General features: G+C 38.1%; 2 protein-coding genes across 2 annotated transcripts in view; one reads left to right on the top strand and one right to left on the bottom strand.

Moving 5' to 3' along the window:
- Positions 1–1,989: 1,989 nt before the first annotated feature.
- Positions 1,990–27,490, bottom strand: part of LOC119535245 (zinc finger protein 786-like) — a 49,814-nt gene continuing 24,313 nt past the window's right edge. Inside the window, exons 4-6 of the mRNA XM_037837714.1 lie at positions 18,218–18,344; positions 5,167–5,319; positions 1,990–4,366 (exon numbers count right to left, since the gene is read on the bottom strand). Of these exons, the coding sequence (XP_037693642.1) occupies positions 3,705–4,366; positions 5,167–5,319; positions 18,218–18,344 (942 nt within the window). The 3' untranslated portion in view covers positions 1,990–3,704. The remainder of the gene's footprint in view (positions 4,367–5,166; positions 5,320–18,217; positions 18,345–27,490) is intronic.
- LOC119533949 (cAMP-dependent protein kinase inhibitor beta-like) lies at positions 9,784–11,080 on the top strand. Its single transcript, XM_037835917.1, has 2 exons — positions 9,784–9,991; positions 10,159–11,080. The coding sequence occupies exon 2, from the start codon at positions 10,167–10,169 to the stop codon at positions 10,410–10,412; it is 246 nt and encodes an 81-aa protein (XP_037691845.1). The 5' UTR covers positions 9,784–9,991; positions 10,159–10,166; the 3' UTR covers positions 10,413–11,080.

Here is a 27,490-nt window from a genome sequence, read left to right as displayed (position 1 = left end):
CACTGATACAACTGAGCTAAAGTAACCTTTGCCTTGCAGTTGGGCCCACCAACTATGAAGGACCCATGCAGCAGAGAGGCTGCCAGGCAAAAGCATGTGTTTGACCTAAGCTTTCGTGTAGAGCTTTTGGGTACCAATGGAGGCAGCCAGCTCTTGAAATAGGAATGTGAAGAAAGGGAGTCATCAAGTCTCTCCATTTTTACATGTGTATGTGAGTGTCTCCTTCCCAATGATTTCTGGAAGCTCTTTCTCCACTGACAGCAATTTCGTTCCTTTCCCCAGAGGCATTCAAGGCAGAAGAAGGTGCAAGTAATCACATGGTCCTTAACTTGGAAAGGGTCCAGCTAAACTACTCTGTAACCACAAGGTCAGTGTACCCACAAGGTTAATTTTACAGCTGCCAGGGTGTCTAAGGAAGCCCATAGAGCTGCATATAGTGCTTGGGAAATTTTGCTGCTTTGTACCTCCTAGGCATTAGCCTCCTTTTCTTTGTTAATTCAATCTCATTACTAAATAAAATAATCCCTCTTCCTCTCAAATAGTCACCTCTGTACCCAGAGTCTTATCACTGCTTAGTTGAAGTTATTTATTTAATTTTAAAGCTTTCATTTTGAAATTCATTCATTGAAATTTACAGGGCAGTTATTAAAGTAACACAAACCTTATACAGAGAACTCCACCATACTCCTATACTCCCAATAACCAGATCCACCTATTTAACATTTTGCCACTTTTGCTGTACCTATCCATCCATCTATCTATCCATTTATTAATCACTTTTATGAACATTTGAGTGTAGGTTGTATACATTATGCTCCTTGAACACTTAATACTACTATGTATGTTTAAGATCGTGGATATTCGCTGTGTCCCTTAAGTCAGGGATCAAGTTCAAAAAATTTTACATTGATTATGTATGTTATAGTACATATTCCAGTTTTTTCATACGTCCCATAATGTACCTTAGAGCCTTCTCTCTTACTTTGATAGATCCTACCAAGGATCATTAACTCCTTTTAATTATCATTTTGCCTTTAGTTGCTCTTCCTTCCTTCATTTCTCTCCTTTTTCTTTCCTCCCTCTCTCCCTCCCTTCCCATCTCCTCTTATATACAACATAAACTTTCCCATCTCCACCATTTCCAAGCATGTAATTCATTGGAATTAATCACAGTCACTATGTTGTGTTACCCTCACCACCTGCCATTAGTAAACTCGCCCATCTCCCCACAGAAAGCCTGCACTAATTTTGCATGAATTCCTACCCCCCTCCATCCACCCCTGACAATCTCTACTCTAATTTCTATCTACATGAGTATGCACATTCTCTTAATATTTTCTTTGTAGGTATCATGGTGCTTAAATTTAACATTCTAAATCTATCACAATAGCGTTTACTTTGATACCAAATTAATGATGATAGTATACATGAACTATGTTCCATATGTCTTCATCCCCTACCTTTTTGTAGATCTTGTCACAAAGTACATTTTATAAATTGAGGACTGTGCCGGTCTGGATATATTATATCACCCCAAAAGCCATGTTTTAATCCAGTCTTTTGGGATATTTAGATTAGGTTGTTTCTACAGTGATGTGACTCGCCCAACAGGAGGTAATACTTTTGATTAGATTATTTCCATGGAGGTGGGTCTTGATTAGTTTACTGGAGTCCTTTAAAAAGAGTGACATAAGCCCAGATGCTTACTGATGCTTTGAGATGCTAGCCCAGTGTTTGCTCCAGATAAGCTAAGAGAAGACAAAACGCACCAACAGTGGTTAAGAGAGACTTTAGAGAGACACTTGGGAGCTGATGCTTAGAGATGTTTGGATGCTAGCCCGGAGACATTTTGGAGAAGGCCATTTTGAAACCAGAACCCAGAGCAAAGGATCAGCAGATGCCAGCCATTTGTCTTCCCAGCTAACAGAGGTTTTCCGGATGCTATCAGCCATTCTTCAAAGTATCCTCTTGTTGATGCCTTATTTTGGACATTTTTATGGCTGTAGAACTGTAAAGCTGTAGCCAAATAAACCCCCTTCATAAAAGCAAATCCATATCTGATATTTTGCATGGCGGCAGCATTAGCAAACTGGAACAACTACCAAAGCACCTATTGATCACTGCATTTTATGCTTTGCCTTTTAAATCCTGAGGAAGTTAAAAGCAGAGTTATACACTAAAAATACAATTAATACTGGCATTTGATTGATCCCTGTGTTTACTCTTACTGGAAATATTTATTTCTTCATGCAGCTTCCATCTATTGTCTATTGTCCATTTCTTTCAACTGGCAGAACTTTCCGTAGCATGTCTTACAGGGCCAGTCGAGTTGTGACAAACTCCCTCAGCTTTTGTTTATCTCGGAATGTTTTAATTGCATCCTCATTTTTTAAAAAATATGATGCATTTTATTTTGCATATGCATAGAAGGCAGAGCTGCACATATTCCTAACTCCATGTTCTAAATTTGAGTGGAGGAATCATGTCTCCTCCCTTCTCCAAGCTCCCTGGATAATTTGTTCACACATCTGTGATAACATTCACACAGTAGTTCTTTAAGTGGTTACTGTGTCTGACATCTTCACTGAGCTGTGGGTCACTGAGGGCAGCCTTCTCCGTTCCTCCACGCTTGACACCAGTGCAGGCAAACAGTAGGTCTTCAGCATGCTTCACCTGAGTGCCATACAGATGTGGGGGTGTCTTACAAAGCACCAACCTTTTGGGGATTGTTCCTCATGACAGCTTTTGAGATGGGCAGGACTGGTATGACTAACTCACTTGATAGGTAGAAAACTGCCGCCTGAGAGATGAAGCAACTTGCCCAAAATATAGTAGAGAGGCTGCCATCAGAACCCTGCTTAAAAGCTCTCCACACTCACTGTTGTTGACTGTAATGCTCCCTGATAAAGCCATTTATCTTCGTTATTTTGTCTTGACTCAGCTTTTAATTATCTGCTTAGATACTCACTCTTGGGAATTTCATTCCATCTCTCAGCTTCAAATGGCATCTATATTCTAGAACTCCCCAATCTACAGCTGCTGCCCTAATCTCTTGTCCAAGTTCTAGTTCCCATACTTCTTAGCACCTTCAGTTTTATGTTTGTTGAACTCAGATTAGCCAAATTTTGCTGAAATTGTCAGCTTTTCCTCAATTTGATAGTGCAAAGGCACTATGGAACCTACTGTAAAACTTCAGCATTCACATCAACAAACTAAAATTCAGACAACTTGTTTTATTGTTAACAGTTTCAAAATAAATCAATCAAAACCACATGCACCATTATATCAGCACCTGCAATGAAAATGACTGGATTTAAATGCACAATTTAGTATCATATGCTGAAGGAAAAAGAAAAGTAGAACTGACATTTAACAGACACCCACATCCTTTCACCTTTGAGAATGTTACTGGAGGGATCTCCTGTCTTAATACAAGCTGGAATTTCAGAGCTGGCTTACCATTTGGGGGAGAAATACCACTTAAGATGACAGAAATAGCATTTATCTCTTTTTGTCAATGGACAGTAAATATAACTGATTGTTTAAAAAAGAAAATCCCTTGTGGTTTCTCACATTCCTAACTAGTGTTACATTCTTGCTCAAAAATGGGCCCCTGTTCCTAAAATCTGTCTAACAGTTTGGGGACTGTTGGGAATTCTCAGGCAACATAAGTTCTGTTTCTTGCTTGGATGTTGTCCTCTACCTCAACTCCAATCATCCTCTACCATTACATACGGTCGCCTAAGCCTTTTCTTAATATCAGGCTCATTTGGAGCCCTAGAGGATTTTCTGTGTACTGTGATGTGGTCATCAAGTTGACACTTAAAAATGAAATGCTTGCCACACTCCCCACAACAGAATCCCTTCTCCTTGTGGTGGATGTTCTGGTGATTCTTCAGAGTGCGCTTCCGGCGGAAGCACTTGTTGCACTCGGGGCACTGGTAGGGCCTCTCCCCACTGTGCACTCTGAAGTGTTCGGTGAGCTTACCCTGACAGATAAAGCCTCTGCCACACTCCCCACAAGAGAATGGCCACTCCTTGCTGTGGGTGTACCGATGATAGTACAGAGAGCCTTTCCAACGAAAGCGCTTTTTACACTCAGGGCACTGGAAAGGCTTTTCCCCATTGTGCACTCTCAAGTGTTCACGGAGCTTCCAAGGGTAAGGGAAGGATCGGCTACATTTACTGCAAGGATGTGACTTCCTTCCAGTGTGCTTGTGCCGTCGTGGTTTCCGCTTACGCTTCAGGTGGAATCTGTTTTCGTAGTTACTATGTTGGAAGTGCCCCTGTCCCTGACAGATACCTTGCTGAGGGTCTAATAGGAAACGGCATTTAATGTCTCCTGAATGTACAGATTTTTGGCTTCCTGAAATTGAAAACAAAATTTCAGTCAGTATTCCAGTTAATGCTATAGCATAATAAGGATTTATGTCACCAGTTAAGTGATCTATAAAATGGCCCTTTGATTGGCTGGAAATCAACCTTCTATTGAGCTACACAATCACATACATATCAATGTGGTTACATTTCATGACCAAAAGAAATTTAGTGACAGTTTGCTGAAACTAAACTGAGCAGACATATCTTTGAATAATAATTTCTTGGAATGATGTTTCCATTTGGTTTCTCATTCTCTACCTTAATACTTACCTTTAAGAACTAAAAAATCTGAGACTCTCCCATTAAGATAAGCAACAACAGAGGTGAGCCAGTTTTTAAGCATCAGAGGTGGCAGCCTCCAGTTAGTAAGGAAGCAATTTTGGTCATATGGCTCTATATGACCAGTCTCTGAGTTAGGTATTTTCACTACTCCTAATAAGAATATCTCATATTTAATGAGCTCTGACTGTGTGGTATGTATCATTTCAATCTTTAATACATTAACCTATTTAATTTTCATGACAATCCTATAATGTAGGTACTTTTATTGTTTTCATTTCATAGATCAAGAAATTGAAATATTAAGAGGTATTGAATAACTTGCCCAAGGTCACCCAGAAGAGGCTCCAGAATCCACTCCTAAACACTATACTTTCTGCCTTTCTCTGGAATATACCAGAAGTCAAGCCTCAGCCTGGTCAAATATGAAGACATGATCAGGGACCTGGGAGTAAGAAACTGGGGTGTGACATCTTAAGGTCATGGTCCTGGGTTCTTGATACTCACCCCCAAACAGCTGCTCCTCAATAACTGGATCAAAATGCTTATCAGCAGAGGAACAAAATATGTTTTCTGATTTCTGTGATTCTTCCCAGTGTCTGAAAGGATCTCCCCCTTGTTCAATCCAGGATATTAGTTCTGGTTTAGGAATTCCATCATCTGCACAGAGAAGTCAGACAGGGTAATATGGTTCCCTTGAGCACTAAATTTAAAGCACACTGAGTTGTTTCTAAATTTCTCAAAACTCACTCCTCAGGCAATACATGAGAAGAGATGTTAAAAAATAGTGGGTTACACAGAGAAGAACAAAACTGACTACACACCATAATAGTGCTTCTAGTTTATCTGAATGTGTCAGACCAGCTGTGTTGTTTTAATTTTGTCATGGTCTACATATATTTAACAATGCCAATCTCAAAAGGCAACATATTGTATGATTCCATTTATATGAAAAGTGTAGAATAGGCAAATCCATAGAAACATACAGTAGATCAGTAATTGCAGGACGGGGAGGAGGGGGTGAATGGGGAATGACTATTAATAGGTACAGGGTCTCTTTTTGGGGTAATGAAGATGTGCTGTAATTAGATATTGGTGCTGGTTGCACAACTCTGTTAATATATGAAAAACCTCTGAATTCTACACTTTAAATTGGTGAATTTTATGTTATGTCAATCTATCTCTATAAAGCTCTACTGAAAATTTATTTTTATTAAAACAGCAATTATAGAAAGCCTGGGGAAAAGGGACAAAACTAGTCTCACCATCATAATACGATAATGAATGCAACTTTTGTATATTCTCCTCCTTTCTATTTCACTGTATAAAACTTAAAAATCGTTTAAATTTTAGTATATGGAATATTGTATATACTACTAATATATTGCTATGGAAAAAGAACAGGCCACAAAACAAATGTTTAGATTATTAAGCTTTGTAAACATGTACACATACCATACAAACAAAATCCTGAAGGAGGTATACCAATATACTAATGATGATTATCTTTGGGGAGGAATTATGAGTAATAATCACTTTCTTTTAAATGTGTTATCTATTTTGTTTTATTAAGTATGAATTCCTTTTATATTCTGAAAAAGAACAAAACTTTATTCTATTTTATACAAATCAAATACATAAAGTCTCATCCTGCTAGTCTTTCTACTGGCTTTTGCTTTTTTTACAAGAGACGATGAGATTTATTTATTTATTGATTGATTGATTGATTTCTATGCAGTTTTATTGAGATATATTCACACAGCATAGAATCTTTCAAAATACACAATCATCACATAGCCGTGCATTCACCACCACAATCAATTTAGAACATTTCCAGTACTCCAAGGGGAAAAAAAAAAAAAAAAAAAAAAACCAGAAAAAAGAGAAAACCCAAATATTCCATACCCCTTAACTCCCATCATTGATCCCTAGCATCGGTGAGATACACTGGTTACTGCTGATGAGATATTACTGTTGACTATAGTCCATGGTTTGCAATAGGTGCGTTTTTTCCCAAATACCACTCTATTACTAATTCCTTGTAATAATTTCATACATTTGTTCTAGTTCATGGGAGAATTTTTTATATTTGTATTGTTAACACAGTTGTCATCCACCACGAGATTTACTGAGTTATACAGTTCCCATGTTTTAACCTCTGACTTTCCTTCTGGTGATACATGACTCTAAACTTCCCCTATTAACCACATTCAGACAATGAAGCACTGTTGATTATACTCACAATAATGTGCTACCATCACCTCTGTGTATTTACACTCATTTAAATTCAACATAATCGTAATTCTGCACATCTTAAGCAACTGCTTTCCATTCTCTAGCCTCATTATATATATATATAGTTAATCTCTAGATTTTTATGAGTTTACATAGTATAATTAGTTCCTATTAGTAATATGATACACTATTTGTCCTTTGTATCTGACTAATTTCACTCAACATAATGTCTTCAAGGTCCATCCATGTTGTCACATGCTTCAGGACTCCATTTCTTCCTGCTGAATAACATTCCATCATATGTATTTACCACATTTTGTTTATCCATTCATCTGCTGATGGACCCTTGGGTTGTTTCTGTCTTTTGGCAATTGTGAATAATGCTATGAACATTGGTGTGCAAATGTCTGCATCCCTGCTTTCAGTTCTTCTGGGTATATGCCAAATAGCAGGATTGCCGATCATAGGGTAAAGCTAGACTTAGCTTTCTGAGGAACTGCCAAAGTGTCTTCCACAGCAGCTGTACCATTTTATATTCCCACCAGCAGTGAATAAGTGTTACTATTTCTCCTGATGGTCTCCAGCACTTGCAGTTTCCTGTTTATTTAATAGTGGCCATTCTAGTGGGTATGAAATGATATCACATTGTGGTTTTGATTTATATTTCCCTAATATTAGTGAAGATGAGCATCTTTTCATATGCTGTATTTCCTCTTTGGAAAAATATCTTTTCATGGCTTTGTCCATTTTTAAATTGGGTTGTTTGTCTTTTTATTACTGAGTTGTAGGATTTATTTTACTATTCTGGATATCAAACCCTTATCAGATACGTGGTTTCCAAATATTTTCTCCCATGGAGCTGGCTGCCTTTTCACCCTTTTGACAAAGTCTTCTGAAGCACAAGAAGTATTCCAATTTGAGGAGGCCCCATTTATCTACTTTTCTTTCAATGCTTGTGTATTGGGTGTAAGATCTAAGAAACTACTGCCTAACACTAGATCTTCAAGATGTTTCCCTGTATTTTCTTCTATGAGTTTTATGGTAGTACCTCTTATATTTAGGTCTTTGATCCATTTTGAGTTAATTTATGTATAGGGAATGAGTTAGGGTTCTTCTTTCGTTCTTTTGAATAAGGATATCCATTTCTCCCAGCACCCTTATTGAAGAGACTGTTCTGTCCCAGTTGAGTGGACTTGGGTGCTTTTTCAAAAATCAATTGCCCATAGATCTTAGGGCCTAAGATCTGAACTCTCAACTCGATTGCATTGATCAATATGTATGTCAATCTTTATGCCAGTACCATGCTTTTTTGACCACTGTGGCTTTATAATATGCTTTAAAATTAGGAAGCATGATAACTCCCACTTCATTCTTCATCAAGATGTGTTTGACTGTTTAAGGCCCCCTTCCCTTGCACAGAAATCTGATAATTAGCTTTTCCATTTCAGCACAGTAGGCTGTTGGAATTGCATTGACTCTGTATTACCTCCTCAAAGAGCTCATTACCACCATAAAAAAAACACTACTGATTTTGCACGTTGATCTTGTATTACATCACTTTGCTGACCTTGTTTACTAGCTCTAGTAGGATTGCAATGGTTTTTTTCAGGGCCTTCTAAATATATGGTCATGTCATCTGCAAACAGTGAGTTTTACTTTTTCCTTTCTGATCTGGATGTGCTTTCTTTCTTTTTCTTGCCAGTTACCATGGCCAGAACTTCTAGCACAATGCTGAATAAGTGGTGACTGTGGGCATCCTTGTCTTGTTCTTGATATTAGATGGAACACTTTTCTTGGTTAAATTTATTACTAGATATTTGATTCTTTTAGTTGCTATTGTGAATGAAATTTTCTTCTTGATTACCTACTCAGGTAGCTCAATACTAGTATATAAAAACACGACTGATTTTTCCATGTTGATCTAGTATTCTGCCACTTTGTTGACCTCATTTATTAGCTGTAGTAGCTTTGTCGTAGTTTTTTCAGGGTTTCCTAATTGTACAGCCATGTCACCCGCATATAGTGAAAAGTTTTACTTCTTCCTTTCTGATTTGGATGCCTTTTATTTCTTTTTATTGCCACTTATGGTAGCTAGAACTTCTAGCACAATGTTGAATAACAGTGGTAATAGTCGGCATCCTTGTCTTGTTTCCCGACCTCAGAGAGAAAGCTATGATGTTAGCTGTGGGTTTTTCATATGTGCCCTATTCCAGTTTGCTAAAGCTGCTAGAATGCAAAATACCAGAAATGTATTAGCTATTACAAAGGGCTTTTTTTAGGTTAAAGATTTACAGTTATAAAGCTATAAAAGTGTCCAAACTAAGGCATTAATAACAGGATACTATCACTGCAGAAAGGCCAATTGGCATCTGGGGTTCCTCTGGCACATGGGAAGGCACATGGCTGGTCCTTCTCTCCGTGGCTCTGGTTTCAAAATGGCTTTCTCAAAAATGTCTCCAGATTTCTGTCTTAGCTACTCTGGGTCCTTCTGCTTGTTTCCCCCAGGGTGTTTCTGTCTCAGCGTCTGGGTCTGTGTCAGCTCTTTAACGACTCCAGTGAACTAATTAAGACTCACCCTGAATGGGCATGGTCATACCTCCATGGACATAAAAGTCCCATCCACAACTGGGTTGGTCACATCTCCATGGAAACAACCTAATTGAAAGATCCCACTCAACAATACGTTTACCCCCACAAGATTGGATTAAAAGAACATAGCCTTGGGGAGAACCTAAGATGGTGGCTAGGTGAGACAGGACAAAAAAACACCTCCGTGAAAAATACTAGATAAAAACTAGAAGGTGGGGCAGCTCTGCGCGCGGCTGGTACGTATCCAGTGGAGGGCGAGCGGCAGCGGTGGCTGCCGGTGCGCGGACGGAGGGAAAAGACCTGGGGAGTAGGGGGAGACTGAGCGAAAAAGGAGGTGAGGTCATGGTATACTGAAAAGGCACTCGAACAAGAGAAATCTGGTGGAAGCTTGAAACCATCAAGTTATTGAGGCCACACAAGGGACAAAAAAGACAGAGGAAAGAAAGTTTATCAGCATTTCTTCCTAAACCTGCCTTGGAAATAATAGTAGATCTTAATCAGGAGATACGCATCATGAAGAAATTATTGAGAATTTCAATCCCATTTTAATTATCAAAGAGGACACTTAACCATGGTTTGTTGCTGAGAGTAGGTGAAAAATTCATCTTTAGGGAGAAACTCCCATTCTTGAAATGGTGATGGATAGCCCTTCTTCACCTGCCACTCATGAAAAGTATGTTGCTATGAGGACAGATACATCAAAAATGACTGATGTGGAGGCTGTGGATACCAACTTTGCATCTTCAGCAAGAGCAGGCCGCCGGAATGCTGTACCAGACATCCAAAGTTCTGCTGGTACAAGTGGAACCTCAGACTTACCCCCCAAACTGCAGGACCTCAGCATGAAGGAAGGTGTAAAAGAGAAAGAGGAAGAAACAACGCAAGACCAATCTGAAAGCTCCAAAAAGGAAGAAAAGAAAGGCTCATAACCTATCAAGTGCTGAATTTCCACAAGTTGAAAGGCTTAGTGGTTCTGTTTTCCTGAGACGTTTGATGTGGTAGAAACTGTGGTAACATTGCAGCAACATGGGTGTATTAGATAATTTAGTAGTGACATTACTCACTTGAATTGCAACCATGATGTCCTTTGTAGGCTATTAAAAGGCAGGTTACTTCCAAATTGTGCCCAAGGAAAAGGTAAAGAATGTATGATCACTTAAATATATATCATTGTTTATAAACCCCACAAAATCCAGTTTTCTCTTTAGGATTTATTTTGGCAGATGTATCTTTAATTCAATTTTTATGGCAATGGGTAAACTACTTCTTGGGAAATTTAAATCAAGCACCATTAATTTATAACTTTATTCGAATTTATAAGAAATTATGAATTCTGTGAGAAGAAATAATAGAATAGTCAAAAATCACATGGATAGAGTGTGTGTTTTTAATCAAATACCAACCAGATTTTTTTTCCAAACCCCAAGAAGATTTGGAAAAGTTGGAAAAGTTTAGACAAATGAAAATCTCTGGGTTGTATTTCTTGTAATTTTGCTTCCAATCTGTGCGTACTTTGATTTTTCATGTAGACCTTTAAAATGCAGCATTTGTGCAAATTGTTTATATGGAATATGCTTATTAAATGAATTTTACTATCTTCAAAAAAAAAAAAAAAAAAACTAGAAGGTGACCCAAAATATTGGTTTCAGTGATGCACCAGCTAGACAAGGTCTGCTAGAATCACAGGGACTGTGCACTTGGTGAAACCGGAAGTCTGCATTCTGAAATGAGTGAGTAAGCTGGCTGAAAGACTCGCGACTGCGCTGCGGTGTGGGGAAGCTGGGGGTTGGTGTTTGGAGACGGACTGGTTCTTTAAAAAAAAAAAAAAAAGTGAAAAACCCAGGAGCTGCTGCAGTTGCGATGGTGGGAACCATGCAGTGAAGCACAGCAGGAGTGGGCTGAGCCAACCTCTTGGTGTCTGGCATGGAGGAGGGCCCGCTGCAGATTCCCTCAGGGCCAGGGGAGAGGAGGGAAGAGCCAAAAGGAAAAAGAAACCCTACTGCTTGCAGCTGGCTCCCCGGTGGGCTGGAGACACTCCTGCCTGGGGCTGTGCCCACAACTCAGAGCCGTGCCAGTTGTCCTGGAGCTGGGAAGGAGGAACTGTGCGAAAAGGTGGGGGGGTTGAGACACCCCATTCAGCCATCTTTGCATCAGGCTGAGAGTGCCCCCAAGGCCTGGCGGCCCAGGGCTTCCCTTGAGGGACGGCGTGTACTTGTGACGTAGCACAGCCCTTCCTCAGCAAAGGTCCTGGAAGTTCACAGCTGAGAAGGGGGGGCCCGCTTGGAAAACCCAGGGACGCTGTCAATGCCGGTGGTTTGTGGGTCAGTGACAGAGAAAATCTGGGGCAAAACTGAAAGTAAGGCTTAGACTCTTGCAACAGCTTGAATCTCCGGGAACACCTGGGAGGTTTGAATATTAAAGCTGCCCTGCCTCCCTGCTCACCCAGACACAAGCCCCACATTCAGGGTGGACACTTCCAACAACATACCCAAACTGAGTTCACCAACTGAACCCCACAAGAATCATTTCCCCACACACCACAAAGACAAAGTTGAGAAGAACTGACTTGAGGGGTATAGGTGACTTGCAGACGCCATCTGCTGGTTAGTTAGAGAAAGTGTATGCCACCAATTCTATTTCTGAAAAATTAGATGGGTATTTTTTTTTTTTTTTTTACAACTTGAAAGAACCCTATCAAGCAAAGCAAATGCCAAGAGGCCAAAAACAACAGAAAATCTTAAAGCATATGATAAAACCAGCCAATATGGAGAACCCAATCCCAAACACCCAAATCAAAATATCAGAAGAGACACAGTAGTTGGCACAATTAATCAAAGAACTACAATCAAGGAATGAAAACATGGCAAAGGATATAAAAGACATGAAGAAGACCATGGCACAGGATATAAGGGACATAAAGAAGACCCTAGAAGAGCATAAAGAAGAAATTGCAAGAGTAAATAAAAAAATAGAAGATCTTATGGAAATAAAAGAAACCGTTGGCCAAATTAAAAAGACTCGGGATACTTGTAATACAAGATTAGAGGAAGCTGAACAACGACTCAGTGTCCTAGAAGTCCACAGAACAGAAAATGAAAGAACAAAAGAAAGAATGGAGAAAAAAACTTGAAAAAATTGAAATGGATCTCAGGGATATGATAGATAAAATAAAATTTCAAAATTTAAGACTCATTGGTGTCCCAGAAGGGGAAGAGAAGGGTAAAGGTCTAGAAAGAGTATTCAAAGAAATTGCTCGGGAAAACTTCCCCAACCTTCTACACAATATAAATACACAAAGCAGAAATGCCCAGTGAACTCCAAATAGAATAAATCCAAATAAACCCACTCCAAGACATATTCTGATCAGACTGTCAAATACTGAAGAGAAGGAGCAAGTTCTGAAAGCACCAAGAGAAAAGCAATTCACCACATATAAAGGAAACAACATAAGACTAAGTTGTGACTACTCAATGGCCACCATGGAGGTGAGAAGGCAGTGGCATGACATATTTACAATTCTGAGAGAGAAAAATTTCCAACCAAGAATACTTTATCCAGCAAAACTCTCCTTCAAATTTGAGGGAGACCCTAAATTTTTGACAGACAAACAAATGCTGAGAGAGTTTGCCAATAAAAGACCTGCCCTACTTCAGATACTAAAGGGAGTCCTACCGACAGAGAAACAAAGAAAGGAGAAAAAGATATAGAGAATTTTAACAGACATATACAGAACCTTACATCCCAAATCACCAGGATACTCATTTTTCTCTAGTGATCATGGATCTTTCTCCAGAATGGACCATATGCTGGGACATAAAACAAGCTTCAATAAATTAAAAAAAAAAAAAAAAATTGAATATGTTCAAAGCACATTCTCTGACCACAATGGAATACAAATAGAAGTCAATAATTTTTGAATTGTGACTCCACTATTTACTTCCTACGTGATATAAAATACAGAAACTCCAATGACAAATCAGTGGTTTTGAACTCAATGTAAAATATGTAATTTTTGACAAGAACTATATAAAGGTGGGGGAATGGAGGAGTATAGGAACATAGTTTACGTGTCTTATTGAAGTTAAGTTGGTATCAAAGAAAAACAAGATTTGTTATGGATTTAAGAGGTTAATTTTAAGCCCCACAGTAAACACAAAGAAATTATCAGAGAATATGACCATAGAGATGAAAAGTAGAGTATGGGTTAAGAGAAATGGGGGAAAGGGCAATGGGGAGTTAAGAAATGAGTGTAGGGTTGCTGTTTGAGGTGAAGGGAAATTTCTAGTAATGGATGGTGGGAAGGAGATAGCATTACAACATTCTAAATGTGATTAATCCCACTAATGGAATGCTAGGGAGGGGGTGGAATGGGAAGATTTAGGTTGTATATATGTTTGCACAATTCAGGAAAAAAAAAAAAAAAAAAAAAAAAGACAGTCTAAATAGATGACAATTGAATGCCAAGGATGACCCTGGATTGGATCTGAGGATGGAGGACAGGAGGCTCAAAGGGACACAGTTGAGACATAAGGAAAAGAAAAAAAAAAAAAGAAATATAGAATGTAAGCTTTGTATCAATGTTGAATCTCTTGTACTTCTTAGCTGCATTTAATGGGATTGCATAAAAGAACGTTCTTGTTCATGGGAATTGTATATGTGAATTACAGTGTTTGTTCAAGGATGTGTGCAGTTAGCTCTCATATGTTCAGAAGACAAAGTAATAGATGATAGATGATAGATAGGGAGGGAGGGAGGGAAAGAAATAGTGGTGTGACAGCATGTTAAAGTTGGTGGATTGGGGTATCGCGGCAGGGGGGTCAAGGTATGCTGGAGTTCTGTGTATGGGGTTTGTATTGTTTTTGCAACTGTTTCTATAACTTTGAATTTATTTCAAAATAAAAAAAAAAAAAGAACATAGCCTTTTATGGGGTACATAACAGATTCAAACCAGCACACACCCTTTATCATGTTGAGGAAGTTTACTTCGGTGCCTATCTTTCAAAGTGTTTTTATCAAACAAGGATGAATTTTGTGAAATACCTTTACTGCTTCAAAGAAGATAATCATGTGTTTTTTCCATTCAATTTGTTAATGTCGTTATTACATTAATTTAATTTCTTCTGTTGAACCACGTTTGCATACGTATAAGGTTTTCCACTTGGTCATGCTGTATAATTCTTTTACTGTGCTGTTGGATTCCATTTGCAAGTATTTTATTGAAGAGTTTTGTACCTATATTCGTTAGAAAGATTGGACTGTGGTTTTCTTTTCTTGTTTTATTAGGCTTTGGTATTAGGGTGATGGCTTCATAGAATGAGTTAGGTAGTGTTCCTAGAATACCTAAAGAACAGGCAGAAATGGTCCAAAGCAGCGGTTCTGGGGTCAGGAGACCAGGGAAAGACCACTGAAGGATACCACAAAGAGCTCAACGAAGAAATGGAGAACGTGCAATGAAGAAACTGGGGTGAGTGAATGAACACGGCTGCGGCTCCTGTCACCCATCTTCCACCTGAGGCCAGCAGCTTCTGTTCAGCCTGGATCTTGCCCCGCTGGCTGCTGGGTTCTGGGAGAGACAGGTAGGCTCGTGCCCCAGGAAAAGAGGGGGATGTGGCACAGCTCTGATGTAATTGTTGGCCAGCTAAGTTGACCCTCTGGGTCCTAAAGCCCTCTGGGTCCTAAAGCCTTGAAAGCAGGAGCCTAGGGCACCTGCTACACCACTGTTTCCACACATAGAGAAACTATGGTGAGCGACTCAACTTGGCCTTGGCTCCCAGCACCCATCTTCCAACCCCAAGGCCAGCAGTTTTGGATTATCCTGGTTCTTGCCCGCCTGGCTCCTGTGTAGTGGGAGAGACAGGTAGGCCCTTCTCCTTGGGAAAAGAGAAAGATGTGGCACAGTTCTGAACAAACTATTGGTCAATGAAATTGGGGTCCCCCAGCCTTGGTACCTTTTAGACAGGCACCTGCAGTACCATGGTATGATTACTTCCACCTGCTCAAAAAGAGAGGGGACAGAGGGCTAACAAATAACTTACGTTTGTAGGGTTGTGGGGAATAGACTGCCAAAGAATGCCATCAGTTGGGAAGGCTGGGAAACTGCAGTCTTGGGAAGCTGCTTTCCTGACCTTCTCCCCAGGACCATTTTGAATTGGTATGCAACCCCTGCATGGGACCCTGGCCCTGTTTTGGCTGGGAAATATATATGAACAAAGTACCAAAGAAGGCTGTTAACAATAACTCAATCAACAACAAAATGTTAAACAAGAGAAGGAAACTAACTTTCAAAATAATCTTATCAGACATGCAACGAGGTGAATGAACCTTGAGGACATTCTGTTGAGCAAAATAAGCTAGAAACAAAAGGATAAATATTGTATGGTCTCACTAATATATATGAACTAACTATAATGAGCAAACTCTAAGAGTTAGAGTGTACAGGTTACCAGGAAATAAAAAAAAAAAATCTTATCTAAATGCCCAGATACCAGGAAAAAATTACAAGGCATAGCAAGAAACAAGAAGATATTGTCAAGCCAAACAATCAAATTAAAAAAAGGAGATACAGAATTTGGAACTAATCAAAGATGTTCAAAAAAGTCTCCTAAATAATTTCAGTGAGATAGCTAAAGAGACAAAGGATAGAAGAAGACACTAGAACAGCATAAAGAAGATTTTGAAAGAATACATAGAAAAATAACAGATCTTAAAGAAATGAAAAACACTGTAAATTAAATAAAAAATATACTAGATATACACCAGCAGATATGAAAAGACAGAAGAAAGGATCACAGAGCTAGACGACAGACAACGGAATTAAAAAAGACAAAAGAACAAATGCAGAAGAAAAGGAAAGGTTTGATCAGGGTCTCAGGGAAATGACTGAAAACACAAAGCATACAAACATGTGCATCATAGAAGAGGAAGAAGAGAAGGCACAGGCCCAGGAAGTATATTCGAAGAAATAATGGGTGAAAATTTCCAAACCCTTATAAAAGACATAAAAATGCAAATCCAAGACCAACGTACTCCAAACAGAATACATCTGAACAGACCCACTCCAAGACACACACTAATCAGACTGCCAAATGAGAAACAGGAGAGAATCCTGAAAGCAGCAAGAGAAATGTGATTCACCACATCCAAGGGAACAAATGTTAGGCTAAGTGCTGACTTCCCATCAGAGACCGTGGAGGTGAGAAGGCAATGAATTTAAGATACAGAAAGAATAAAATTGTCAACCAAGAATTCTTTATCCAGTAAAGCTGACCTTCAAAAATGAGGGAGAGTTTAAATACTCATAAATAAACAAAAGCTGAGAGAGTTCATTAACAGGCCTGCCCTACAAGAAACCCCACTTCTTTTTAATGCATAACAGTATTCTATTAGAATAAATTAATACATCCTTTAATGTCAGACAGGCCATTTTCAATTTTTAACTGTATGTATTGATTTCAACTTATCAGTAACACAGTAATGAAAAACTGCATGCTTGCTTATGGATACCTCTGCCCCCTCCTCCACCCATTATCTTAAGAGTCACGGATGAACAGCCAGTGTTAAGGGTTCAACTTTTAAACAAGTTGGCAGAGGCAGAAATTCAGTCAGAAGGATTTTAATAAACAGTGCTTTAATTGTTTATTAAAAATATTTCTAACATAGAGAAAAATGAGGATATTATAATACTTGCTTCAGATTTTTTAAAAGATATGAAACATTACAGACATAGTAAGAGCCCCTGTAGGCCCCTCTCCAAAGGTAATCACTACCCTGAATTTGGGTGGTGAACATTCCCATGCATGTTTATATTCTTAAAAATACATGTATATGAATAAATAAACTAAATACTGGACGCTGGTTTTAAAGTTTTCACAAGCCATACTGTATCATTCTACAACTTGCTTTTTCCTCTTCAAATTATGTTTTCAAAATGTCTCCATTTTGAAGCAAATAACTGAGTGTAGTCTATTATATTAATATATCATAATTTATTTTGTCTTTTTTCTGCTCATTGACATGCCTCTATAAGCACATACACAAGAGTTTGTATTTCTCCAAGTGAACTGCTGGGCCACAGGGCAAACGTGTTTTCCACTTTACTACAGATTACCAAATTGCTCTCCAAAGTGGCTGTACTAACTTGTAATCTCACTAGCAGAGTATAACATTTGATAAATGAAAGAAGATAAAGAAAAATATAAAGACCAAATAAGCAAAAGGACCAAAAAGAACTTCCATTACCATAAGGACTTAGAGATAGCCACAGGTAAACACCTTATTATATAGCTTTCCAAAATCTCATTCCAGGAAGGAATAACATTAGCTTTTCTGAGGTACAGACACTTCACTGTAAAAAAATGAGAGGTAGTCTTAAGATATACAGTGTACTTTATGGGTATGAGCTAGGCATGCTCCTTTGTGGAAAATCATTGCCACCTGAGAGTATACAGTGACTAAAACCCTTGGCATGTATTTATTTAGTCACCTCTAACAGCCTTACATTACATGCTGTCTCAAATACTCTCATATAACAATATCTACCCTAGTCCTTACTATCTACCGTAGTAAAGACTAGGCATGCTGAAAGAATGTGTATTAACAAAAGAATATGGGGGTAAAAATACTTTTCTGGGTAATTAAGAAATCTTGTCACCTGACATCCAGGAGGATCAACTGACCGAGACCTCTTATTAAAGGATCCACGCCCATCACTTACACAAAGTTGAATATTTCTTACCCAGAGAAACAAGAGTCTCATAATTGGTTCTCATTACATGCTGGTAAAGCTCCTTCTGCCAAGCCTCTAGATTCTGCCATTCCTGCTCCGTGAAATAAATGGCAATATCCTCAAAAGTAATAGGTACCTGAAATTATAAAAGTAATACATATACAATCATGATTACTTCAAAATGACTTCCAGCTTCTTGTCATCATTAGTTTAAAAGACTTTTGAGGTAGATACTGTTTTGACCTATTTGGCAGTCTCCTCCTTGGGAAACTGCTCCTTTCCCTATCCAGTCATATGGTTCTTTGTTAATCACTGCAAGCCCCTCCACCTAAGTTTTCATGTACTTTCAAGCTACATATTCATACCTACAGTATGGGTTTATTTTCCTTTGTGTCTGTATGTAAACATCATTCACATAATATGCCATGGGCTTCTTTCTAGTTCAATATAATAAGGCAAATTAATTTTTTGGAAGTTGCATTATATTCCATGAATGGATATATATACCACAGCTTAGAGAGCCATATCAGCTGACAGGGCATAAAATTTTTTTCAACTTCTTTCTTTTTCTTAAAAATTTTTTTAATTGGAAAAGTTGTAGGTTTACAAAAAGATCAGGTAGAAAATACAGCATTCCCATATACCCTCTGCCACCCTATTATTAACATTTTCCATAAGTGTGGTACATTTGTTACAGTTGATGAAGGACACTATAATTGTAGTGTTTTCACAAAAGTAGCCATTCTCGTGGGTGTGAAACTGTATCTCATTGTGCTTTTAATTTGCATTTTCCTAATAGCTAAAGAGGTTGAGCATCTTATCATGTGCTTTTTAGGCATTTATAGATCCACTTTGGAGAAATGTCTATTCAAGACTTTAGCCCATTTTAAAATTGGTTTGTTGGTCTTTTTATTGTAGAGTTGGAGGATTTCATATGTTCTGGATATTAAAACCTTATCAGATATGTGGTTTCCAAATATTTTCTTCCATTGAGGAGTTTGCCTTTTCTCTTTCATGGTAAAGTCCTTTGATGCATAAAAGTCTTTTATACTGATAAGAAACCATTATCTATTTTTTTCTTATGTAGCTTGTGCTTTGGGTGTAAAGTCTAAGAAGCTATTTCCTAACAGAATATCATGTATTTCCTTCTTGAAGCTTTATAGCCCTGGTTATTATTTTTAGGTCTTTAATCTATTTTGAGTCAATTTGTGTACATGGTGTGATAGTGGGACCTCACCTTAATACCAAAGTCAGAAAAAGATACTACAAGAAAAGAAAATTATAGACCAATCTCTTTAATGAATATAGATGCAAAAATCCTCAACAGAATACTTGCAAATTGAATCCAGCAGCACATTAAAAGAATTATATACCATGACCAAGTGGGATTTATTCCAGGCATGCAAGACTGGTTCAACACAAGAAAATAAATTAATGAAATACACCACATCAATAAATCAAAGCAGAAAAACCAGACGATCTCAAATGATGAAGAAAAGGCATTTCAAAAAATTCAACCTACTTTTTTTTTTACCTTAAATGTTTATTTATTTATTTTATTGAAATATATTGACATACCATACAATCATCCAAAGTGTACAAAAATTGTTCACAGTATCATCATTTAGTTGTCTGTTCATTACCGCAATCAATTTTTGACCATTTTCATTACTCCAGTCAATATCCTTTCTTGATGAAAACATTCAAAAGCATAGGAATAGAAGGGACCTTCCTCAATATAATAAAGGCAATATATGAAAAACCCACAGCTAAAATCATACTCAATGGGGAAAGACTGAAAGTTTTCCGTCTAAGATCAGGAACAAGATAAGTACCCACTGTCACCAACGTTATTCAACATTGTGCTGCTAAGTTCTAGCTGGAGTAATTAGGCAAGAAAAACAAATAAAAGGCATCCAAATTGGAGAGGAAGAAGTAAAACTTTCACTGTTTGCAGATTACATGATCCTATAAGTAGAAAACCCTGAAAAATCTACAGCAAAGCTACTAGAGCTAATAAATGCATACGGAAAAGTGGCAGGGTACAAGATCAACACAAAAAATCATAGTGTTCCTATACACAAGTAATGAGCAACAGGAGGAGGAAATCAAGAAAAAAATTTCATTTACAATACCAACCAAAAGACACAAATATTTAGGAATAAATTTAACCAAGGCCACAAAAGACCTATATACAGAAAACTACAAGAAATTCCTAAAAGAAATAACAGAGGACCTAAATAAATGGAAGGACAAACTGTATTCATGGATTTGGAAGACTAAATATAGATAAGATATGAATCCTATCTAAATTGATTTATAGATTCAATACCAATTAAATTAAAATAACTTACTCTGCAGAAATAGAAAACCAATAATGAAATTTATTTGGAAGGCAAGGTGCCCCAAATAGCCAAAAATATCTTGTGAAGGAGGAATGAAGTGGGAGGTCTCATGCTACTTGACTTTAAAGCATATTGCAAAGCTACAGTGGTCAAAACAACATGGTACTAGCATAAAGATAGATATAATGAAAAATGGAATCGATTTGAGTGTTCAGAAGTAGAACCTCTGATCTACGGACAATTGATCTTTGATAAGGCAGTCAAGCCAAAGCAGCTTCTTTATTAAATGGTATCTGGAGAATTGGATATCCATATCCAAAAACAATGAAAGAGGACTCCTATCTCATATCTTATACAAAAATTAACTCGAAATGGATCCAAGACCTAACATTAGAGCTAAGACCATAAAAATTTTAGAAGAAAATGTAGGGAAATATCTTAAAGATCTTGTAACAAGAGGTGGCTTCCTAGACATTATACCCAAAGCACAAGCAATGAAAGAGGAAATAGATAGATAAATGGGATCTCCTCAAAACTGAACACTTCTGTGCATCAAAGGACTTTGTCAGAAAAGTAAAAAAGGCAGCCTCTGTGCATCAAAGGACTTTGTCAGAAAAGTAAAAAGGCAGCCTATGCAAAGTGTTCCAGTTTGCTAATGCTGCCAGGATACAAAATAGAAGAAAGGGATTGGCTTTTATAAAGGGGGTTTATTTGGTTACACAGTTACAGTCTTAAGGCCATGTCCAAGGTAAGTCATCAACAATCGGGTACCTTCACTGGAGGATGGCCAATGGTGTCCGGAAAACCTCTGTTAGCTGGGAAGTCACGTGGCTGGCATCTGCTCTGGAGTTCTGGTTTCAAAATAGCTTTCTCCCAGGTTGCATTCCTCTCTAGGCTGCAGCTCCTCAAAAATGTCACTCTTAGTTGCTCTTGGGGCGTCTGTCCTCTCTCAGCTTCTCTGGAGCAGAAGTCTGCTTTCAAAGGCTGTTTCCAAAATGTCTCTGTATGTAAGCTGAAGCTCCTCTCTCAGCTCCTGTGTGTTCTTCAAAGTGTCCCTCTTAGCTGTAGCTAGCTCACTCCTTCTGTCTGAGGTTATATATTGCTCAAATAAACTAATCAAGGCCCATGCTGAATGGGTGGGGCCACATCTCCATGGAAATAATCCAATGAAAGATCTCACCCACAGTTAAGTGATCACATCTCCACAGAAACATCCAATCAAAAGTCTTCAACCCAATCAACATGAATATGTTTCCTGCCCACACAAGACTGCATCAAAGATAATGGCGTTTTGGGGGATGTAATACATCCAAACCAGCAAAGGGAGACAACATTTGGAAACCATGTATCAGATAAGGGTTTAATACCCAGAATACATAGAGATCCTACAACTCAACAAAAAGACAAACAAACCAATTTTACAATGGGCAGAAGACATGGACAGACACTCTTCTGAAGAGGAACTACAAATGGCTCAAAAACATATGAAAAGATGCACAACTTCACTGGCTATTAGGGAAACACAAATCAAAACCACAATGAGTTATCATCTCACACCTACTAAAATGACCATTACCAAAAAACAAAAAAACAGAAAAACAAAAACATAAAAAAATTACAAGTGCTGGAGAGAATGTGAAGAAAGAGGCACACTTATTCACTGTTGGTGGGAATGCAGGATGGTGCAACCACTCTGGAAGGCAGTGTGGCAGTTCCTCAGGAAGCTAAGTATAGAATTGTCATATGAAACAGCAATCCCATTACTGGTACATACTCAGAGGAACTGAAAGCTAGGACACGAATGGACATTTGTAAACTCATGTTTACAGTAGCATTATTCACGATTGCCAAGAGATGGAAACAGCCCAAACGTCCATCAATGGACGAGTGGATAAAGAAACAGATACATACATATGATGGAATATTACACAGCAGTAAGAAAGAATAAAGTCATGGAGCATATAACAACATGGATGAACCTTGAGTACATTATGTTGAGGGAAATTACCAGAAACAAAAGGACAAATACTGTATGGGCTCACTAACATGAACTAACACTAATGAGCAAACTCTGAGAGTTAAAGCTGAGAACACAAGTTACCAGGAGATAGAAAGAGGGTAAAGATTGGGCATTTGATGCTGAAGGAGTATAGAATGTTCAACAGGATTGACTGTATAGATCCAGAAATGGATAGCACAATGCTGTGTGATGGTAGCACAATACTCTAAGTATACTAAACAAAGATGACTGTGAGTATGGTTGAAAGAGGAAGGTTAGGGCCTTGTACGACACCAAAGGAAGGTAGAAGATAAAGACTGGGACTGTATAACTTAGTGAAACTTGGAGTGGTCAATGATGGTGATTAACTGTACAAATATAAAAACGTTTTTACATGAGGGAGAACAAATGAATGTCAATTTTGAGAGGTACTGAAAATGGGATGGTACTGGGGAAAAATACAATCAAGGCAACTAGACTCCATACTTGACAGTAATATTGCAATATTCTTCCATTAATTGTAACAAAGGCAATATGCCAAAGCTAAATATCTATAAGAGGGGGTTATAAGGGAGGGGTATAGGATTCCTTGAGAGAGTACTGTGGTCGGACCTTTCTATTTTATTTTATTTTATTTTTACTTTATTTTTCTTATTTGTCATTTTTTCCGTTTTTCCGTTTTTTCTTTTTTCTCCTCTTCCTCTTTCTTTGAGGAAGAAATGGAAATGTCCTCATATAGATTGTGGTGGTGAATGCACAACTATATGATTTTACTGGGAATCACTGTTTATTTAGGAGGGAATGAATGGTGTATGAATAAAACAGTATAAAAAATAAACAGAGGGTCACAAGTGCTGGAGAAAATGTGGAGAGAGGATGTAACTAATCACTGTTGCTGGAGAAGTAATATGGTATGGCTCATTTGAAGCGCAGTGTGGTGACTCCAAAGGAAGCTAAGTATTGGGTTGCCAAAAGCTCCTGTAACCCCATTACTAGGTATATATTTGGAAGAACTGAGAGCAGGGAAATGAAAATGAATGGATATTTGCACACTGGTGTTTATGGCAGCAGTATTCATGATTTGAAATGGATGGAGGTGGTGTCAGGGTACAATGACTGATGAACAGAATGGTGAACTGTGGTGTATGCATACAATAGAATACTGAGCAACTGCAAGAAAGAATGAAGTTGTGAGGTATGCAACTAGGTGAATGGATCTTGAGGACAGCATTTTGAGTGAAATAAGACAGAAATGAAAAGACAGACATTACAACGGCTTATTAATATGGACTAACTATAATGTGCATACTCTGAGAATTGAATCTTAGAGCACAGGTTATCAGGGAAAGGCTGATTGTTAAGGTTCCTAAACTGTAAGCTCTTATACCAGTGACATCTATTCCTGAGTTGTAATGGTTATCTCTAAATTCTGAGATAATGAGCTCTTTGTGTATAAACTCGTCAGTCTCTGGAACTTCGGGTATCTATGTGACACCTGAGACTCAGAGCTAGAGTTTGGCAGCCATGGATGCCAGTATTACCCCATACACCAACTGTATGAAAAGCTGAAAAAGAATTCAGACTTCAGTTAGAGATACAAACAAAGCAGATCTGGTTAGGACTAAGACAAATCAGACTAAAGGGAAAGGATGATATTAACTGTGTTTTAAAACTTTGCCTTCTGTGTGATACTAAAGGAAGAGATGTTTATTTGTTGCAAAATCTGTTTTCGGTAGCACACCAAGTAATTTAAGTTGTACAGTCAGTTTATTCAAACACCATAATTACATGGAACTTGAAATAGTGAGGAAATTCCTTACATTCTCACAGGTATTGGGGACTACCAATTTAGAAGGCTAAGCCCTCGATCTTGGGGCTTTCCCTTATGATGCTTGTCCCTGGCAACGTGGGACATGACTCCTGGGGATAAGCGTGGACCAGCATCACAGGATTGAGAAAGCCTTCTTGACCAAAAGAAGGAAGATAAAAGACACAAAGTTTCAGTGGCTGAGAGATTTCAAAAGAAGTTGAGAGGCCATTCTGGAAGATTATTCTTACGAGTTATATAGATATCCCTTTTTAGTTTTTAGTGTATTGGAATAGCTAAAAGGAAATATCTGAAACTGCTGAACTGCAACCCAGTAGCCTTGATTTTTGAAGATGATTGTATAACTATATATCTTATATGGTGTGACCATGTGAATGTGAAAACCTTGTGGCTCACATTCCCTTTATCCAGTATATAGACAGATAAGTAGAAAAATGGGGACAAAAATTAAATGAATAATGGAGGGATGGAGGAGATGGGCTGTTTTTGGTGTTCTTTTTTGCTTCAATTTTTATTTTTATTTTTTAGGGAGTAATGAACATGTTCAAAAATTGATTGTGATGAATGCACAATTATATGCTGGAACTGTGAAGAACTGATTGTACACTTTGGATGATTGTATGGTATGTGAATATATCTCAATGAAAATGAAGTTTCAAAAATGAACTGGCAATAGATGTGAGGGGCTATTTCTGAAATCTCAATTCGATTCCATTGGTCTTTATGTCTGTCCTTATGCCAGTAACTTGCTATACTGACCACTTAAAAGTCAGGAAATGTTAATCCTCCAACTTTCGTTTCTCTTTTGTAAGATGGTTTTGGCTATCTGGGCCATGTTACACTTCCAAAAAATTTGTTATTTGGCTTTTACATTTCTACAAAGTAGGCTGTTGGAATTTTGATTCGCATTGTGTTGAATCTGTAAATCATATGGTAGAACTGACATCTTAACAATATTTAGAGTTCAATCCATGAGCATGGACTATCCTTCCATTTACTTAGACATTCTTTGATTTCTCTTAGCAAAGTTCTGTCATTTTCTGAGTTTAAGTTCTTTATGTCTTGGTTAAATTTATTCCTAGATACATGATTCTTTTCATTATTAATGTAAATGGGTATTTTTTCTTGATGACCTCCTCAGACTGCTCATTACTAGTGTATAGAAATACTAGTGATTTTTGCATGTTGAACTTGTACCCTCCCACTTCACTGCATTTTTCTATGAGCTCTGGTAACTTTGTTGTAGACTTTTCAGGACTTTCTATTATAGGATCACATCTCCTGCAAATAGTAAAATAGACCTCTTGTCTAGGGTTTTAGTTTTGGTTGGCTTCATGTTATGGCTCTTCTTTGATGCTGGGACCATCTCATTCTGGATGTTTAGAGTATGCTGTGTTCAACTGTTCAGATATACTCACCCCTTTGTCATCTATTTCTTCCCTTGTATAGGTAGCACAAAATTTTATATTTGCACTTCTTGTAAAATTGTGTTGCCTCTAGGAGAAAGTGTCCTTTCTTCTCTCCCTTCTCTAGGAATCTTGGTCTTTTATCCTTAGCTCCAGTGATCTTTTTAAATTATTTCCCTCACTCAGTACCCCTTCTCCTTACACTTTTAATTCTGGGGCCTGTCTCTTCTTACAGCAGCTCAATACCCCCTCTCCCACTGCCTTTTTTGTCTGTGAGGCTTTTATGCCTCTCCTTTCTTCCTGATTAGGAAAGAGATGGGGTAATTCCAGAAATGTGGTTGGGAACTGGGTATACCCTAGAAAAGCATCTTCTTAAAGTTAATCCATTCCTGTGGGATGGACCTTTTGACGAGGCTACTTCAATTAAGTTTTTATCCAACTCATTCAGTATGGGCCTTAATCCTCTTACTGGAGTCCATAACAAATGAAGTGAATACAAAGAGAGAAAAGAGAAAGCGACAGAAGGAAGAGGCTGAAATCAACGAAACCCAGAGAGGCCAGCAAAAACTGCCATTTTGCCTTGGCATGTGACAGAGGGGCCAGCCTGGCAGCTGGTCTTCAGGAAGAAAGCATTGCCTCAATTTAGAGATTTTCTTGGCCTCAAACTGTAAGCTAATAAATTCTCATTGTTTAAGCCAATCCATTTCATGGTATCTGCTTTAAAAAGCCCAGGAAACTAAAACAGTGGGTCAATCCAGAAAGGTCTGTTTCTGCATTTAGGTGGTTCAGCGAACAGACATGGGATTGAGTGAGCCTACTTCTTGTTAACAGTTCTGCTGTGGTCTGTTTTATTTCCCTAGGGGCCCTTTTTAAGTGCCATTCCTCAGCAGATTTTGCTTTCCCCTGGGCCTCTGCAGACTTGGATCCCTGTGCTTGAATATGCGTGCGATTCTAACTTGCTACTGTGAGTGGGTGTATAGCCTGTATCCATGATGGAGATCTGGGTCATGCTGCCTCTGCACTACTCCAATCTTTGTGAGATCACATGAGGGGTTGGGGTCCGGAATGGCAGACATAGGAAGAAAATCTTACCAGATCACAGATATTATTTTTCTTTTCATTCAGTTCAGCATTGTGGAATCATTTTCCAGTCTCTATTGTCCTCCAGAGTTCTAAGCAAGTGGTATTTGTCCTTCTGTTGGTTCATTCTGTAGGAATACTTCCAGGGGATGTTTTACATCACCATGTTGATGATATCAAACATCTCCATTTCTTTTTTGTATTACAAACAATCTTTTGGCAGCTTTCTTATGTATTAGCAGATTTTGTAGGATACTGGACAGCTACAGTATTAAAAGATACAAAAATCTCCAGTCACGTATGTTGGGTTGCTTTATAAAAAGAAGACAGCATTTTATTCCCTTGCCAGTAAAGTAAAATTACAAGTCTTGTTGTCTTGTTTTTTACACTTCCATCAGCACAGAATATTCTTAAAACCTGTTATTCTTTTGGGCATTGTGGTGGGTGAAAAGTGGCGCTGGATCTTTTTTTTTAAATTTTTTTTAAATTGAGATTGTTCACATACCATACAATTATCCAAAGATCCAAAGTGCACAATCAGTTGCCCATGGCACCATCATACAGCTGTGCATCCATCACCACAATTATTTTTTTTTCAATTTTTAGATCATTTTCATTACTCTA

This window comes from Choloepus didactylus, chromosome 5 (assembly GCF_015220235.1).
Source record: "Choloepus didactylus isolate mChoDid1 chromosome 5, mChoDid1.pri, whole genome shotgun sequence".
Lineage (NCBI taxonomy): Eukaryota > Metazoa > Chordata > Mammalia > Pilosa > Megalonychidae > Choloepus > Choloepus didactylus.
This window is presented reverse-complemented; position numbering and strand designations above follow the sequence as displayed.

Bases quoted from the DNA above. Each gene is read 5' to 3' on its own strand.
- LOC119533949 (XM_037835917.1), top strand. From the start codon at position 10,167: ATGAGGACAGATACATCAAAAATGACTGATGTGGAGGCTGTGGATACC.